This window comes from Vulpes lagopus, chromosome 1 (assembly GCF_018345385.1).
Source record: "Vulpes lagopus strain Blue_001 chromosome 1, ASM1834538v1, whole genome shotgun sequence".
In the NCBI taxonomy this organism is placed as follows: domain Eukaryota; kingdom Metazoa; phylum Chordata; class Mammalia; order Carnivora; family Canidae; genus Vulpes; species Vulpes lagopus.
Window position 1 is genome coordinate 5,988,665 of NC_054824.1, and position 18,791 is coordinate 6,007,455.

Sequence of the window (18,791 nt, forward strand, 5' to 3'; positions counted from 1 at the left end):
GCTATATGCCCTACTACAGTCAGCCAGTGACAGTGCAAGATAGATAAGACTATAGAATTTTAGTCCAATTACTTTCCTATTATCCTATGTCTCAAGTAAGTGACTATGTCTGCATTTTTGTTTGCATTTTAGTTCTGAGATATTCCCATCCATCTTTCTAAAGTTTATTTTCCTTTTTATATTTTTAATACAGTTAATGTCTACTTTCTTCCTTTGTAGTCTTATTTGAAATGGCTTTTTAAAATTTTTTATTTAAATTCAGTTTAATTAACATATAGTGTATTATTAGTTTCAGAGGTAGAATTGAATGATTCATCAGTTGCATAGAACATCCAGTGCTTATTCAATCAAATGCCTTTCCTAATGCCCATCACCCAGTTACCCCATCCCCCATCCACCTCTCCACCCCAGCAAACCTCAGTTTGTTTCCTAAAGTCTCTAATAATACCAGCTTTATTATTAGATCCTTAAGATTATTGATACTAATATCCCAACGTATAAATAAGAAGAACAATCTGCAAAAGAATGGTCACAAATATGTGGAAAATCTTCAACCTCACTAGTAGTCCAAAGGAAACAAATTAAAAAGAATAATATTTTTATTACCACATAAAGGAAAAACAATCAAATAGATCTCAGGTAAAGAGAAACAGGACTTGCACATGTGGTGGCAATGGAAGTTGGGAGAATTCTTTTGGGAAGCAATTTGATAATATATAACAAGACCTTTAAAAAGATTTATATTCAGTAATGTATAGGAAACTATTACAACACCACTTGGGCTGTGTTCTCTGGCTGCTGCTGCCACCCCCTCCCTTGCCTCTGGTGCATATTAAAGATCCAAAACCATGACTGACTCCAAGTACTTCACAATCAAAAAAAAAAAAAAAAAAGGAGAAATCTTTGAATTGAAGGCTGAACTCAACAATGAAAGGAAAGAAAAGAAGCAGGAGGCTGTGAAGAAAAGTGAGTGCTGCCATGACTGTGGGGAAAGGATGTTAGCTCTCTCTTTCAAGATGTAAACTGACAATCTGGAATTAAAGAAGCTTGTGTTTCTCTATTTGAGGAACTATGCCATGAGTCAGCCAGACATGGCCATCATGGCTGTCAACAGCTTTGTGAAGGACTGTGAAGATCCCAGTCCTCTAATTTGGGCCTTGGCAGTCAGGACAATGGGGGTGGATCTAGGTAGACAGGATTACAGAACATCTCTGTGAACCCCTCTGCAAGTGCTTGAAGGATGAAGATCCCTATGTTCGGAAAACAGCAGCAGTCTGTGTGACAAAACTCCATGGTATCGATGCCCAAGAGGTGGAAGATCAGGGATTTCTGGATTCTCTTTGGGATCTCATAGCAGATTCAAACCCAATGGTGGTGGCTAATACTCTAGCAATATTATCTGAAATCAGTGAATCTCATCCAAGCAGCAACCTATTTGATCTGAACCCACAGAACATTAATAAGCTGCTGACAGCCCTGAATAAGTACACTGAAGGGGCCAGACTTTCATTTCAGACTGCCTGTCTAATTACAACTCTAAAGATGACTGGAAGGCTCACTGCATCTGTGAGTGTGTAACTCACTGGCTATCTCATGCCAACTCAGCAGCGGTGATTTCAGCAGTAAAAGTCCTAATGAAGTTCCTAGAGTTATTACTTAAGGACTTGGGACTACTACAATATGCTGCTGAAGAAGCTGGCCCCTCCACTTGTCACTTTGCTGTCCGGGGAGCCAGAAGTACAGTACATCGCCCTGAGGAGTATCAATGTAACTTTCTAGAAAAGGCCTGAAATCTTGAAGCAGGACATCTAAGTCTTCTTTGTGAAGTACAATGATCTATCCATCATAAACTAGAGAAGTTGGACATCATGATTCATTTGGCATTCCAAGCAACACTGCTCAGGTTCTGGCAGATTTAAAGGAATACGCCACAGGGGTGGATGTTGACTTTGTTCGCAAAGCTGTGTGGGCCGTTGGATGGTGTGCTATCAACGTGGAGCAATCTGCAGAGTGTTGTGTAAGTACGTGCTTGATCTCATCCTAGACCAAAGTAAATTGTGTGGTCCAAGAGGTTACTGCCATCAGGGACATCTTTCACAAATACTCCAACAAGTATGAAAGTATCATTGCCACTCTGTGTGAGAACTTAGACTCACTGGATGAACCAGACACTTGAGCAGTTATGATTTGGATTGTGGGAGAATATTTTGAGAGAACTGACAATGCAGAGGAGTTATGGGAGAACTTCCTGGAGGGTTTCGTGATGAAAGCAGCTCACTCTGCTTACTTCCATAGTGAAGCTGTTTCTTGAGAAACCAGAGAAATACAGGAGCTGGTAGAGCAAGTCTTGAGTTTGGCAATAAAAGATTTGGATACTCCTGACCTTTGAGACCGGGGCTATATTTATTGGTGCCTTCTCTCAATGGACCCTGTCATACCCAAAGGAGTAGTCTGAGAAGCCACTGATGTCTGAGGAGACAGATCTTTTTGAGCCTACTCTGCTGGGTGAGCTAACCTGCCACACTGGTTCTCTGACCTCACAAGGCTTTAGTGGAAGGCAGTCATGGAATCCATCACAAACACGTGCCAATACACCATGGGAGCACCACCGCTGCCACCAACCTGGAACAGCCTCAGGTTATCGCCTCCCAAGGTGACCTACTAAGAGGTCTTAATCTTAAATCTTGACTTTGGTCCCCTAGTTAATTTGCCACAGGTGTCCTCCATGCAGATGGGAGCTGTGGATCTCTTAGGAGGAGGACTGGATAGTCTGGTGGGACAATTCTTCATCCCCTCATCAGTGCCTGCAACCTTTGCTCCTGCAACCTTTGCTCCTTCACCTATTCCTGCTGTGGTCAAGGGTGGTCTGAATGAGCTGTCTGAACTCTCCTTGGGGATAGGCATGGCACCAGGTGGATGTGTAGCTCCTAAGGCTGTCTGGTTGCCTATAGTAAAAGTTAAAGGCTTGGAGACTTCTGGAACATTTACTCACCGCCAAGGGCACATCTATATGGAAATGAACTTATCCAACAAAGCTCTGCAGCACATGACAAACTGTGCAATCCTGTTTCACAAGAACAGCTTTGGTGTTATCCCCAGCACTCCTCTAGCTATCCATAAACCACTGATGCCAAACTAGAGCATTGGTGTCTCCCTGCCTCTCAACACCTTGGGCCCCAGTCATGAAGATGGAACCTCTGAATAAACTGCAGGTGGCTGTAAAAATAATATTGATGTCTTCTACTTCAGCTGCCTCATCCAACTCAATGTGCTTTTTTTGGTAGAAGATGGCAAAATGGAACACCAGGTCTTCCTTGCAACATGGAAGGATATTCCCTATGAAAATGAACTTCAGTTTCAGATTAAGAAATGCCATTTAAATGCTGACACTGTTTCCAACAAATTACAAAACAACGTTTATACTATTGCCAAGAGGAATGTGGAAGGGCAGGACATGATGTACCAATCCCTGAAGCTCATTAATGGCATTTGGATTTTGGCTGAGCTACACAGGCAGCCAGGAAACCCAAATTATAAGCTGTCACTGAAGTGTAGAGCTCCTGAAGTCTCTCAGTACATCTATCAGGTCTACAATGGGATTTTGAAAAATGAATAGACTGGTCAGTTGCCCTCTGGCCACTGTGTAATTTGTGCAAGCCAAGAACTTTTAACTGGAAGAAATTGTATTACTGTGTAGAATCTGAACCCAAACACACTGAAACCACCCACCAAGGGAGTGACTAGTCTAACCTGTGCTAACAGGTTAGAGCACAACCTCTTGGATAGTTTTAGCTAATCTTTTATGTCTTTAACTGATTAAATAGTTCAATCTGTGTCTTAGTCCACTATCTCCTAAAGAGAAAGGCAAAAAACACCAGCTATTTAAAAAAAACAGGCCTAGTTTTGAAACCAAGTCGTAGTTTTAAATGCTAACTTTTCCTATAGGATAATTTAAAAAGCAAAATAGGTATCAGATAAACTTAATTGGACTTTTTCTTTTCTGTTTTGTTTTAAAGTAGTTGTAGCTATCTATATTATTGCTTAAGTCCTTTCTAAAGTCTAAATAAATAAGCAAAGTCTTTAAAAGCCCGTCTCATTAAAGGCTAGAATATAATAAACTCATGATGCAATAAAGTTGATTTTTATGTGAATATATACTTTATATTTACGTGGGATCCCTTACACAAGTAATGGGTACAATGCACTGATAACCATTTTTTTGGACTGGAAGTATCCAACCCTTCTAGGTGATTTCAGAGGTATACAGTCTTAGCTTCTGGCACACTGTTAATTATAACCTTGTCATGGTGATATATGATCTAATATATGACAGTCTTTACAACCAGTTTCCAAGAATATATTGTGATAAATAACTAAGACTATGTGTATTAAACTCTTAACTAATTTACAATGAGTCAGTTTACATCATTCCCTAAAAATTAGAGAAAAATAACTTTCCAACATTAGAATAATTATGTAAATTATGGTATAGCCAATCGATGGATACTAGATAATTCTTAAAAAGGACAGATTATAAATGAACAATGGAAAATGCTTATGATAGAACACTGAATAAAAAGGTGAGATGCAAATTTTTCAGTATAGAACAATTACAGTATAGAGTAACTTGAAGGAATAAAGATCAATGCTAGGAGTAGATATTTTAGTCTAGTGGGATTATACTGAAGGTTTAAAATTTGTTTATAACTGCTACTAAAACACATCATGAATACATATATTTCATATGACATTATTTTCTTAACCTTTTTTAGATCCTATCTTCTAATGATGGAAGTTAATGGCAGATAGGACAGGAAAATTTGTTCAGAAAAATTCTATAAGAAATACAAGAAAGAGGCAGATTCTGACTGCAAAGGAAACTAAAGAAAAAAAAAGACAACTTATTGATTTCTAAAGATGTGATTATTAAATCTGTTGTAAAACTCTAAGTTTTCTTTTTCAATTACCATTCTGGGAAAGAAACATTAGCACAAGGAACTATGTATACAGAAAATCACAACTACAAAAGGCAAAAAGACACAGATGAGATTATAGAAAGAGAGAAGAAAGGCACCACCAAATATTAGCAAATCTGATTATCAGTGACCAGGAACTATATCAAGAAGGACATTACAAAGATCATCTTCTTTTAAAGGAAATTCCCAATCTTGTATGCATGTTAACTTTCTTAAATTCTACCACTGATAGGAATATACTTATTTTATACAATGAGTCTGTGGCCGTTCTATTTCCTGATGTCCTGTAGTGAACAACAGAAAACATTTCAGAGATAAGATCTGAGAAACAGAATAAAGTGAATCAGTAAATAACAAGATAAAAAGAATGTGCCAAAAAACCAAATAATCCAATGAAAAATGGGCAAAAGACATGAATAGACATTTTTCCAAAGAAGATATCCAGATGGCCGACACACAAAAACATGCTTACCATCACTCATCATCAGGGAAATGCAAATCAAAACCACAATGAGTATCATGTCACACTTGTCAGAATGGCTAAAATCAAAAACACAAGAAATAACAGGTGTTGGCAAGGATGAAGGGGTGGGGGTGGGGGGAAGGAACCCTTGTGCACTGGGAATACAAAACTGGTGTAGCCACCATGGAAAACAGCACAGAGGTTTCTCAAAAAATTAAAAATAGAATTACTATATGATCCAGTAATTCTACTATTATTTACCCAAAGAATGTGAAAATTATAATTCAAAAAGATACATGTAATCCTATGTTTATTGTAGCATTATTTACAACAGCCAAATTATGGAAGCAGCCCAAGTGTCATTTGATAGGTGAATAGATAAAGATGTAATACTTATACAATGGAATATTGCTCCACCATAAAAGAGAATGAAATTTTGCCATGTGCAACAGCATGGATAGATCTAGGGGGTATAATGTTAAGTGAAACAGATTGGTCAGAGAAAGACAAATACCGTATAATTTCACTCATATGTGGAATTTAAGAAATAAAAGAAATTAACAAAGGAAAAAAGAGACAAAGTAAAAAACAGCCTCTTAACTATAGAGAACAAACTGATGGTTACCAGAAGGGAGGTGGGGGTGGGGCTGGGGGAAACAGCGGATGGGGGAAACAGGTGATGGGGACTAAGAGCACACTCATTGTGATGAGCACTGAGTACTGTATAGAATTGTTGAATCGCTATATTGTACACCTGAAACTAATATAATGCTGTATGTTATACTACTACCATGTTGTATACTACTATATTATACTACTATTACTGTTATGTAATATTGGAATTAAAAGTAATCTCTTAACACTATCCAGTCATTTACCAACTTCAACAGCAATCTGCATAGAATGGACATTCGATAACGAGTGTTCATTATCAAGCACAACAGAGAATATTCTGTTTTTAAGATCACAGAATATTTCTAATACTCAGAAATCACAGCAACTTTAGAAGGATAGCTAAAAATATTAGTTCATCTTCCCATTCGTATAACTATAAATGTGTTTAAGAAAATGCACTACCTTTTAAAAAAGAAATCTAGATTAATAGATTTAAAAAGCAAGAAGATATAACAGATTATCCACATAAAAATGTGTCAAACTGGAAACTGTAAATCTTATCACCTTACCGTATGTGGCAAAAGTTCTTCTTTGCTGTTCAAACATAAAATCATTGATATGAGCTGGTTCAGCATACCCAGAAAGCATATTTCTAGGGGCAGCCATTTGCTGTGTCCTAAAGGGATTTTCTGGTCCAAACTGCAATGTTATAAGAAAAAAAAAAAACTTAAATTCTGAGTATACAAAGCTAGAATTACTAGAATTATCGTACAATGTTTTCAACTCTAAATCATTAGAGGCTGAGTAACCTAAATGGGAATATGCTCACCACACATAGTTCACTGCAGCTGGGCAATGCTGATTAACATTGTTTGTAAGCCCTAGGACAGAAGAAGAGGAATCCAGCTCACTTAAGTCTATGTGTGGCTATTTAAATTGAAATTAATTAAAAAATAAAATATTCAGTTCCTTGTTCACACTAGCCACACTTCAAGACTTCAAAAGTCACTGTGGTTATTGGCTACTACATTTCAAATCATAGCAGGATTTCTATTTGACAGTGAGCTCTTGGTAACTGAAAGTTACTATATTTTTGTCTAAACCATGATTTGATTTGAGGGATTTTTTGATGACTTTTCTATCAGTCAATGGTGGCACCATGATGTAATTTTAAAAATACATGTTTCTTCTCCACTAGGTTATGAGTTCCTCAAAGGTAGAGATTTAAAATCCTCAATACTTACCATAATGCCTGGCATATAGAAAGCACTAATGAAGGAAAGATTAATGAGAACCCCACTGGGAGCAGAGAATAGGAAACAGACAATAAATGTAAAATGCTTGAAGAAGTCCCTAGAAAAGTCATTATAAATGAAAATAAAATTTCTCTGCTCTAAAAAGTCACACTATGAAAGTCTTAGACAAAATAGTACATTATTATCTTCCTGTTTATAATGCTTTGAGTTTTCATAATGGTTTTCAAATTATTTAATTTGATCTATACAAAAGTCCTAGAAAGTTCGAGAAATAGTCTTCTCATGTTAGAAATGAAGGAAAAAAGCCAAAGATGATGTATTTTATTTGCCCTAAAGTCAAGTTTTATTCTTAATTGGTAGAACGAGGTTAGAACAAACCCTAGTCTAGGATTCTACTGCATCATAATATTCCTTAAATGTATAATCATACTAACTTTTAAAAAAATTGGGTAAAAAAAGTACCAGATAATGTCAAATACTATTAATTTAATGATATTTATTTAATGGTAATGGAAAATCCAACTCTGTATTTTCTTTTTAAATAAAGAATAAAATGAACTCCCCACCTTAGAAATATTGGAATTAGACAAGATATTTTTATTTGAACTCTGGAAGGTTAATTACCATAATGAAGTATTTGGATGTTAGAACATTTTAAGTCACTACCATTTGAAACCACCTTTCCTATGATACACTTCCAGAGCCATAAATATAAGTTATTGATCTTCTCTTAAGCAGAATGCTGCCTTTTCTAGATATCAACATTATACTATGCATAACAATATGAAATTACATGTTACACTTGCCTTACGGTTTTTTTCTGCTCAGAAGAAAATAAACTATTACAATATTCTTTTATATTGACAGCTTCCATTTCTACATTTAAAATCATCCAATTTAAAAATATCTGATTTATATACAAAACTTTTATTACTATTTATTCTGTATTATAATAAAGGATAGTACCAAGATTTCACAGCCCCAAATAGCTCCTCCTTTCTAATGGGTGGAAATGTAGGGGAGAAAAAAAATTTAGACTGTTGAATGCTTGAAGTTACAGTAACTTCAGTCATGAAATTTATTACAAAGACAAGGAATATCCATAAAATTAAGGATAATAAAGTGATTAAAAAGTTTCTTCGATGTTCTACCTAATATAGTCAGCTATCGTCTGCAAAGTAGTATCTGATATTTGTGGGGTGAAAAAATCTAAAATGATAAAAATCTCTAAGTTAATTATAACATTTCCAATTTGAAAAAGGAAAATACAATTTCCATAGTCTTATTTTATTAAGATTTTACAAAAAAAGAACAATTCTTCTATCAGCCACACATATCAAATCAGCTCCACCTTTTAAAGAAAAAATCTCAGTGTTAAGGAACTCTGATCTCTATATCAATACAGGTCCACATATTATAGCTAAGTATATCTTATATAGGTACTATTCAAAGGAGTCTAAAAACTTAAATGTGCTATATTTTATAGATATTTAAGCTGAGACAACAAAAAATCCTTCTAATGATATAGGAAGCTGGGTTGCGGGAGGATCTATCTACTTCTGGCTCACCTTAACTGCCTGGTTACCAGCAGCTATTGGAACTGACCTCAGAGACATTAAATAAATGCCAACAAAGAAAGGGACCAGATGTTATTCAGCAGAACTCTCCTCTTCCCAATTACTTAAAAATTATGTGTCCCAGATTCCTGGTCTCTGTGAATATGCACTTCTTTTAATTCTGGGTTAACCATTAAAAAACAAAACAAAGCATAGGTGTGCCCGGCTGGCTAAATTTCTAAAAAAAAAAAACAAAGCATATAAAAAACACACAAAACTGACTTCTAAATATTCTTTTTAACCTCTGGTAATTAAGTTGAAGAATAAATTTGCATTCAAGGAATTTTTTAAATACATATTCAAATTAATTAGGCATGGGTATTTAACAGTTTTTGGCTAAAACCTTACTGAAGAACACCACAGTCAATTGTAATCTTAATCTACCATATGAAATACACACATTTAAGTGGTTTTTTTTTTTTAACACACATTTAAGTGTTAATGAATAATTCAGATCACTGTATCTCAGGATGTTCCCAAGTGTGCTTACATCTTTCACCTGAGTGAAGTACTGATTTATTTATACAGTAGGAGAAAAGCTTTTTTTTAAAGATTTACTTATGTTTGAGAGACAGAGTCTGTGTGCATGTGTTGGGGGAGTGGCAGAGGGAGAGAATCCCAAACAGACCTCCCCCACGAGAAGCAGGGAGCCTCAGGCAGGCAGTTCCCACCACCCCTGAGATCAGGAATTGAGTCTAAACCAAGAGTCCAAGGCTCAACCAACTGAGCCATTCAGGGGCCCCCAGAAAAGCATTTTTAATTTGTTAAGACGCTGGTAGATAAATCTAAGAAATCTGTGTGTTGTAAGGCAGGGATTCCCAAAGGTCTTCAGAAGATAGAGTACCTGAGGGTCAATGTTGTAGTAGTAAAACATAACATCACAGTAATTAAGAAAACTTACATTAAAGTAAAAGCTGACAAAAGGAAATAATTGTAAGTTTACATACTGAATGCATCCCCTCGAGTTACTGAGCTAATAATCATATTATACTTTGATTGCTGGTGAGTTTTTCATTGATGTTTTCTGTGGTCATCAATGTTTAAACACTTATAAACAGACTTTGAGGTGAGAAGAAACTACTGAATAATTTATTTTTCACAAATTTGGAAAAGATCACCACCATTCAATGCTATTGGCAGAATGTCTTAATCTCGTAACAAGCACAGTTTAAATACGACTAATATAAGGATGTTTTATTAGGGTGGGTTCTAGGACCTTAGACCTCAGTTTCCTCTTCTATAAAATAAAAGAACTCAACTACGTGATTTCTAAAGTTCATTCCAACATCAATTTTTACAGCAGATTTATGGCCAGATTTTTAACAGAAAATAGGGTTGTTTTTTTTTCCTTTTAACTTTGACATTTTTTTCTATTCCTAAAAGTGCTATTATTTTAAATCTGAAAATCTCCCTAAGGCTTATGGGTTTTACATGAAGTCTAGAAAAGCTAACAAATACATTTTTCTCTAAGTAGATCCAAAAAAGATTGAGTGAAATGAAGAAAATCAGTGGACTAAAACCATGGCTATTATCTCTTCAAGTTCTAGCTATAATTTGAGGAAACTTATCTGGATACTAGGTTAGACCATTTAGGAAAACTCCTTGGCTGAGAGGGAAAAACATATTTTAAAATATAGTCAATTCATTTACTGAACTAGCAAAGTCAAAGGCGTAGAGGGGTGTAACATGGGAACTCCATCATGGTCTGCAAACCCGTCTTCTAGCCACAGAAGAATCCTTAGAAGTGATGTGAACTGACATTTCCAAATATGTTACTTGCTGGAGTATAACCCGAGACTTGGTTTTCTCGCTATAAAATAGGGATTAGAGTACTTAATTCACAGGGTTACTGTGAAGACTAATGGAGATAAAGTACACAAATATATAAACCCCTCAGTATGGTGCCTGGTATGCAGTAATAAATGATAGTTTTATTTCATTAGTTTCTATCCCTGTTCTTTTCCATCATGCAAACCCTTATCAAGTTAACCTTCCTACAAATTCAGCTTTAATCATGCCACTCTTTATAATAAGTACCTTAAAAATCTATTCATCATTTATTAAATCAAGAACAAACTGCTTACTTTGGCCCCTAGATCCCTGTGCAACACTATACAAACTACCATTCTAGTCCTACCTCCCTATTTTCCCCTGCAGACAACAACCAGAGTATTCCTGTTCTTTGGATCTTTAATGATTTAGCTAATGCTTTTCTCTCCTGCCTGGAATCTTTCCTCATAAAAACCTTCCTAACATTAATGCCAATAATAGTAACATAAATAACAATAAGGGGCTGCTAGTTATTAAATGCTTACTCTGTGCCAGAGAGTTTCCTAAGCACATCATACATTAGGGCACGTATCCATATAACTCAGTAAAGGAGAAATTATCTTCATTTTATTTATGTTGGAAAACTAAGGTAATCCAAGGTTACACTGGAGCTAATAAGTACTGTATTTAACCCCAAATCTCAGGTTCTTAACCTGGACTTTATTGCTTATTTTAAATACTTCTTCCTCCACACAACTTTTTCTTATCTTTACAACCAGATACAATCTCTCCTTTAACTTGAATAGCACTGTAGGCATAGGAAACAGTTTAGTCTCTGTCTTTTTAAAAATAACACTGAGCCGATCATCTCTGGTGAACAGTAGGTTGAGGAGAAGGACTGTATCGTGTTTCTAATAATGGATTCTCAAAATATGGGAACTTGAATTTCATCAAAGTTCCTGGTGACACCTTTCCATACTTTGTCAAATTGTATAGATCCTAGTCATAAAATTCAAAGGCAATACTCTATTATGTAACAGATCATTCATTTGGCAACCAGGAAAAATATTTTCTTCAGTTTCCAGTCTCATGTCTCTTTTCTTAATTTGGTGACAACATCAGTGTTCCTAACATAAATTTGTATTTTAAATATGAGGTTTCCTAACATGAAAAAAAAAAAAAAAAAAAAAAAAACCCAGAACACTAAAAAGACTGGTAATTTCACAAAGAGAATGATAGGCCTAATGCCCCATCCATATCACCGAAACAATCATCATCTTTTAAATATCGAAAACTGTAACCATAGCAATATATTAGTTATGTACAAGATCTAAAAATTGGAGAAACAGACTTCATATAATATACACTGACATAAGAATGTCACATACTACACTACTTCCAAATTTTCTCATTTTCTGAATTTAGTGGTCCTGTTTTATTGAAGTAGTTTTCATTTAAAAAATCATGAAGCACATATGTAACATATAACCATTCTGTGCCAGCTAAAATGGTGCCAAGGGATATAAAACAGTCTACAGGTTCAATAGGCTAGAAGGATTTAAGAAAAATAAAATAAAATTTAAAATGTGCTGCAGTCTCAAGAATATGAGAATGAGATTTTTGCTTACTGTACACCCAGAGAACTGCTATAGCACTATCTAGATAATACCACTGACATCATCAGCTGTGCTACATATTTCAACTGCCACATTTTAAGTGATTACAGAAACCTGAGCAGGCAAATTATATAAAACAGCTTTATGACTCTGCTTTATCAAAAAAAAAAAAAAAAAAAAAAAGACAATGACTACATGCTAAAAACCAAAAAATTAAAAAGTACTTATCTTCCCATACAGTTGCAATAAAATATGCCTCCTCACCCCCATTTTTAAAGTATTTCTTAAAGATCCTCCTACTGAAGGCTTATTTTATTTTATAATGACCATTTTTTGGCATTTCCATTTTTCTCAACCAAGCATTCTTTCCCTTTTTAAAAACAAAATATCTAGGAATTTATTTTTTTTCTACAAAAGCTTCCTAAATGGACAATTTTGACTGGTTTTCTTTGCCTTTTTTCCTTCCTCATCTTCTTTATGTTTCCATCACCGTTTATCATCATCCTCATCATCACCACCACCACCATCCCCATCACTATCATAAGATGTCTCACCCAGGGCAGGCAATATATACTGTGACTACTACTGAGCAATGAACATGTTAGCATGGCAGTTCTTCCTAGCATTTCACACAGGAGCATTTGTAACCAGATGTTTCATAATGTACTATGCACTGATGATGCTAATAAAACAAATTCTTTCTCCTTTATGGTTAATTTATAATACTCCCTTAACAATACTGAGGAAGATGTTAACTGCATTCACATCTAAGAATCAGATATTTAAAAATTTCCTTTTTCAAAAGACGTAGTTCCATTCTATCAGATGTTGTACATTGGTAGATAAACATTAGTGGATTTTTAAAAGTACATTTTCTTTTCCATTTATTTAAAAATTGAGATATAACTGACATATAATAGGACCTATTTTTTGGAAGTTTCAATAGTACACTCTTGTGAGAAAAAACTGAAAAACTCACCAACTGTTTATCTACCTATGTATAATTCAAACGTTTTAGCAAAAGACAGAATCTTAAACATGATGTTTTCTCACCTCAGGAGCAAACATGGTCTCATAGGTAGGATTATACTGAACCTCTTTGACAGCAGGGTCAAGGTGCACTCCAGTCTCCAAATCTTCCTAAAAGAAAACCAAATGAACATTAAAGATCCGACAAGTAATACCAATTTTATGATTATTATGCTAGTGTCATATAATTAACAATTCTAATACTCAAAGACTAATAAAAGTAATGTGTGTAAGTATAAAGGTTAGAATGCATAACAATTTTTTTTCCTTTCAAAATACTGACTTTATCCCATCTGAACAAATTAAAAATTTCTAAATAAGCTAATAAGCTACTCAAAGCTTTAAATTAGGAGCCCAAGTCTTCTTTCTTATGAATTCAAAAGACTTAACCTGTGGTTCCAAATTCAGAACAACTCCTTTATTCAGCAAGACTTATTAGACATATACCAAGACAGCACATGGTTTAGGGCTACAGAAATGGCAGGGCCCTAAAATCTTACACTCTATGCCAATATTTCAATCTTTCAAAATTCATCCCCAGTTTAATGAACATAAAAAAATCTCATGTCCACTGGAGAATTCCTGGTGATCTCTACTTTGTGTAATCACACCACACTCTAGCCTGACCTCTCCTCTGAACTCTAAAGACTTGTGTATCTAACCCTTAACTCCTTATCTTTTCTCCCAGGATGCCTAACAGATCTCTTAAACTTGATATATCCCAAAGAGAACTTCTGGTCTCCTCTTCCCCAATGACTTCTTCCAGATTTACATTTGCTCAGGTAGAAACTCCCTGAGTTATTCTTGATTCCTCTTTTTTTTTTTTTTTTAAGATTTTATCTATTTATTCATGAGAAACACAGAGAGAGAGAAAGAGAGAGAGAGAGAGAGAGAGAGAGAGAGAGAGGCAGAGACGCAGAGAAGCAGGCTCCCTGTGGGTAGCCTGATGCAGGACTTGATCCCCAGACCCTCAGATCACACCCTGAGCTGAAGGCAGATGCTCAACCACTGGGTCACCCAGGCGTCCCTGATTCCTCTTTCTTTCACACTGCATCTCCATTCCAATCAGCAAATCCTCTACCTTCTATATACATCTAGAATTCAACCACTTCTCAAGTTCTCTTTCACAGTTATCTCACAGTCCAGTTTACCAATTCACACCTGGATTACTGTAATAGCCTCTTAAATGGGCTCCCTGCTTCTACACTTCTCCACCTGCAGCCTCATTCCATGCAGAAAGCAGTGCGATTTTAAAAAAATATTAGATTTTTTTTATTCCTACTCTAAACCCTCAGGTAATACAGGGCATTTTTATCTTCCTGTATTGTCCTGCCTGAGAACTTACATATTAAAAACATGTTATTCGTACATGTTTAATTTACACGTGAAACAGGCTATAGGTACTTTACCTTTAATTAGGGCACTCAAACTATATTTTGAAAGTTTTTAAGGAAGTTACAGATCATCTATGAATTATATTTCAGTAACACAGAATGACAGAATTGCTATTACAAAATGAGGATGTCTGAATCTAACTGGTTGAGAATAATCCTCCCCTTCTGAGATCTCCGGATGATCTGCCCTCCCCTCCCCAAACCTGTCCCCACGAACTTCTGTCTTCATCAGTCCTGCGCTGGTGCTCATCAGCTCCAGCCTCACGGGCTCACTTGCTATTCCTAGAATTCATCAAAGGCCAATTCTGCCTCGGGGTCTCTGCACATACTATTCTCTTTTCCTGGAATGTTCTTTCCCTAGATATCCATGTGATTGTTCTCTTTTGTCAGGTTTCTGCTCAATTTTTCTACTTTCCTCTTACCTTACTTTATTTTTCTCCATTATATTTATCATCATCTGACACAGGTATTTATTGTCTATCACCCCTTACTAAAGTATAAGCTACACAGGTCAGATTTCACATGTACAAATGTATCCTCGACCCGTAGAATTATCCCTATCATATCACTATCTTTATTCTGTTGGCCTTTTGCTGACTAAGATACATTTGTCAACACAATACAAAACAATATTCAAAGTAACATCAAAAAATTCCTTTAAAAGGTGAGATATCACGAAGTTGACTGTGATGTTGCAGAAGCAGCAATGCTACTGGCAAATAAAGATTTGGTAAATTTAGCACAACTAATGACTAAAAACTAGAAAATAACAAGAAAAAAATAATACTATAGGCACACAATTACTGTTCCAAAATTTTTACCACTTTTAAAGTGACCCTCACCCAAAGCAGGTAACTTAATTTCTCTGCTTCTCAAAGACAGGGTTCCTCAAGTATGATTCCCTTAAACTTCCATCCTCTCTGGTTTCAAAATGGTCCTATCTTTACCTTATCTTCTCTTTCTCATGACTTCAATCTCCACCACAAATTTTTACCATGACCATACTCCTGGCCTCTGGACTCACATATCTAAGTGCCTACTGAACTACATTATATGGATGTTCCAAGAGCATTAAACACTTTGCTATGTCTCATCCCATGATTCCACTTTTACTCACTAACAAACACAGCACCAAGTCTTATTGATTCTATCTCTGAAACATTTCTCCGGCATCCCTACTTCTGTCTTTCTCCACATCTTTGTCCCTATTATCCTAGTACAGATTTCATCATATCTTGCCTCATCTATTAGAATACCTCCTTATCTGGTAATACACTCCCATTTTGCCTCATTAGACAAATTACTCATTTTTAAAAATATCAAGCACTTTCATCCTTGCTGTGTGTTAGCCATGTTACTGTCTTTGTTCTTTATGCATTTCCCTTTATTATCTGATAATATGCCATCTTATAATTTTCTCTTGTACCTTCCCTTCTCTTGGCTCAGGAGAACTGCTTTTCTATAGTCCTAAGGAACGTTTTACGTAATTCTTTATAGCAACTGTGATTTTATATTATTTGTTGCACATGACTTTTACTAACATTATAACCTTACTGCCTAAAGAATGCAGGGTATTCAGTGCATGTTCAATAAGTATTTGTTAAATTGAAGAAGAAAAAGTCAAAACTGAGAAATTAAAGAGGATGAAGGTTGACTAAAGATCATTAAATCTGGCAATACTGTCACAAAAAAACTTTGCCAGAGCAATTTTGGTAGTGGCATAGATGATAGAAAAGCAGTCCTAGGAGGCAAGGGTATAACTAAGGATTCAGAAAAAGAAGATAGCAATAATTATTACTCTCTCAAGACATTCGGCAATAAAGAAAACAAGAGATGGGGTGCTATATTGAAGGATTTTCGAGGTAAAATTAAATTAATTTTTCCCTCCTTAAGAAAAGACTAACCCAAGATTTAATCATTTATTAAGCTATAGGATAAGCGTGAGTAGGGAGAAACATAGGAAAAAGAATGAGGGGAAAATCAATGGCATGGTTACCCTGGAAGAGGTGGGGAAGGAAAGAGGCCAGGACACAGTTGGAAAACTATCTTCTGAGAAGAGGAGAGCCCTCTTTGACATGAAACGGAGAGGACCGACAAGGATAGGTGATGGTGTCAGTTGTTTGGAGCCGGTGGGAGATGTTAGAACTCATAACTGATCTTATTTTCTTGTGCAGTTGGGGGCACAGGCCTCTTCACAAAGCAAGTATGGTAACTTAAAATTCATTTATACATTCAACAAATATTGATTGGGTGTCTACAATGTGCCAGGCATTGTTCTAGGTCCATAGAAACAGACAAAGCTCCCTGTCCTTATAGAGCTTATATTCTAGTGGGAGAGACAGACAATAAGCAATATAATAAGTGAATTATAGGGCAGCCCAGGTGGCTCAGGGGTTTAGCACTGCCTTCAGCCCAGGGTGTGATCCCGGAGACCTGGGATCGAGTCCCACATCCAGCTCCCTGCATGGAGCCTGCTTCTCCCTCTGCCTGTCTCTGTCTCTATGTCTTTCATGAATAAATGAATAAAATCTTAAAAAAAAAATAAGTGAATTATATAGTTTGCTAAAATAGGGTAAGTGCTATGAAAAAAAAAAGTGTTTAATGACTTTAGCGTTGTCTCACCTTCTCTCATATAATTCCTATTAACACTTCTATGAAATAAGTACTAGCAAAATTAAGTCACTTACCGCAAGATGCTAATAGAATAAATGAGAAGAGAAAAAATTTCAAGTAACCACAAGGAACAATGTTAAAGACAGCCAATTAGCAGCAAACAAAAAAATCACCAGCAGATTATCAGTCAGGGTCTCTTAGCTGCAAGGAGCTGAGATCCTCACAGACCAATTAAACACTATTGAGTCCTTTCAAGTATGGAATCCTTTCTCTTAAAGAGTTGTCAAGAAGGGTAGAGAATCAGTTGGGGGAAATAGGCATAAATAAGGGTGAGTATACAGATGGAATCACATTTGAAAATCAATCATATCATAGAACCAGTCCACTGAGGACAAGACTTCGACATTACTGAAATCATTATTCAACCACTGTTGCTGCCACTGGACGCTGCTGTTGAGACTACTGGCCCGAGAAACTAGATGTTGGTCACCACTGCCACTTCACATATTCTCCTTCCTTGCTTCTTCGTGGATTAACTTTATTTATTTTAAAGATTTTTTTTATTTGACAGAGAGTGAGAGTGAGGACATGAGCCGGGGGGAGCTGCAGAGGGACAGGGAGTAGGAGATGCAGGCTCTCAGCTGAGCAGAGAGCCTGATGTGGGGCTCATCCCAGGCCTGAGCCGAAGGCAGATGCTTAACCGACTGAGGCACCCAGGTGCCCCTGTGGATTAACTTTAGGTTAGAATTTAGGTGAATGAGTTTGTCAGCTCAGCCTAAGGTATGGTCCTGAGCCTTAGCTGAAAGGGAGGTGAGAGAACAAGAATCTGGGCTTTTGGCCTCTAAGGTTGGGGGCAGCAAGGGCTGCTCCTCACATTAAGAAGTACCCTTAGGGAGGGGACTCAGATGCTGGATCATCTAAAATATGTTACATATACAGGTGACCCTTGACTAACCACAGGTTTGAATTTAGATGCAGATTTTTTTTCAATAAATATGGTACAGTAGTGTAAATGTATTTTCTCTTATGATTTTCTTAATATTTTCTTTTCTCTAGCTTCCTTTATTGTAAGAATACGTTATAAAATACACATGATGGAGTATTTTTTTTATTTTTTATTTAAAAAAATTTTTTTTATTATTTATTTATGTAGTCATACAGAGAGAGAGAGAGAGAGAGAGAGAGAGAGGCAGAGACATAGGCAGAGGGAGAAGCAGGCTCCATGCACTGGGAGCCTGACGTGGGATTCGATCCCGGTCTCCAGGATTGCGCCCTGGGCCAAAGGCAGGCGCCAAACCGCTGCGCCACCCAGGGATCCCGATGGAGTATTTTTTAATTGACTATGTTATCAGTAAGGCTTCCATCGTCACCAGTAGGCTATTAGCAGTTAGGTTTTCGGGTAGTCAAAAGTGACACTTGGATTTTCAACTGCACAGTGGAGGG

General features: G+C 36.3%; 1 protein-coding gene and 1 pseudogene across 1 annotated transcript in view; one reads left to right on the forward strand and one right to left on the reverse strand.

The window, feature by feature from the left end:
* Positions 1-18,791, reverse strand: part of CDC40 (cell division cycle 40) — a 51,998-nt gene that overhangs the window by 25,735 nt on the left and 7,472 nt on the right. The window contains exons 2-3 of the mRNA XM_041766163.1: positions 13,366-13,452; positions 6,624-6,753 (exon numbers count right to left, since the gene is read on the reverse strand). Of these exons, the coding sequence (XP_041622097.1) occupies positions 6,624-6,753; positions 13,366-13,452 (217 nt within the window). The remainder of the gene's footprint in view (positions 1-6,623; positions 6,754-13,365; positions 13,453-18,791) is intronic.
* LOC121497084 lies at positions 448-5,471 on the forward strand (annotated as a pseudogene).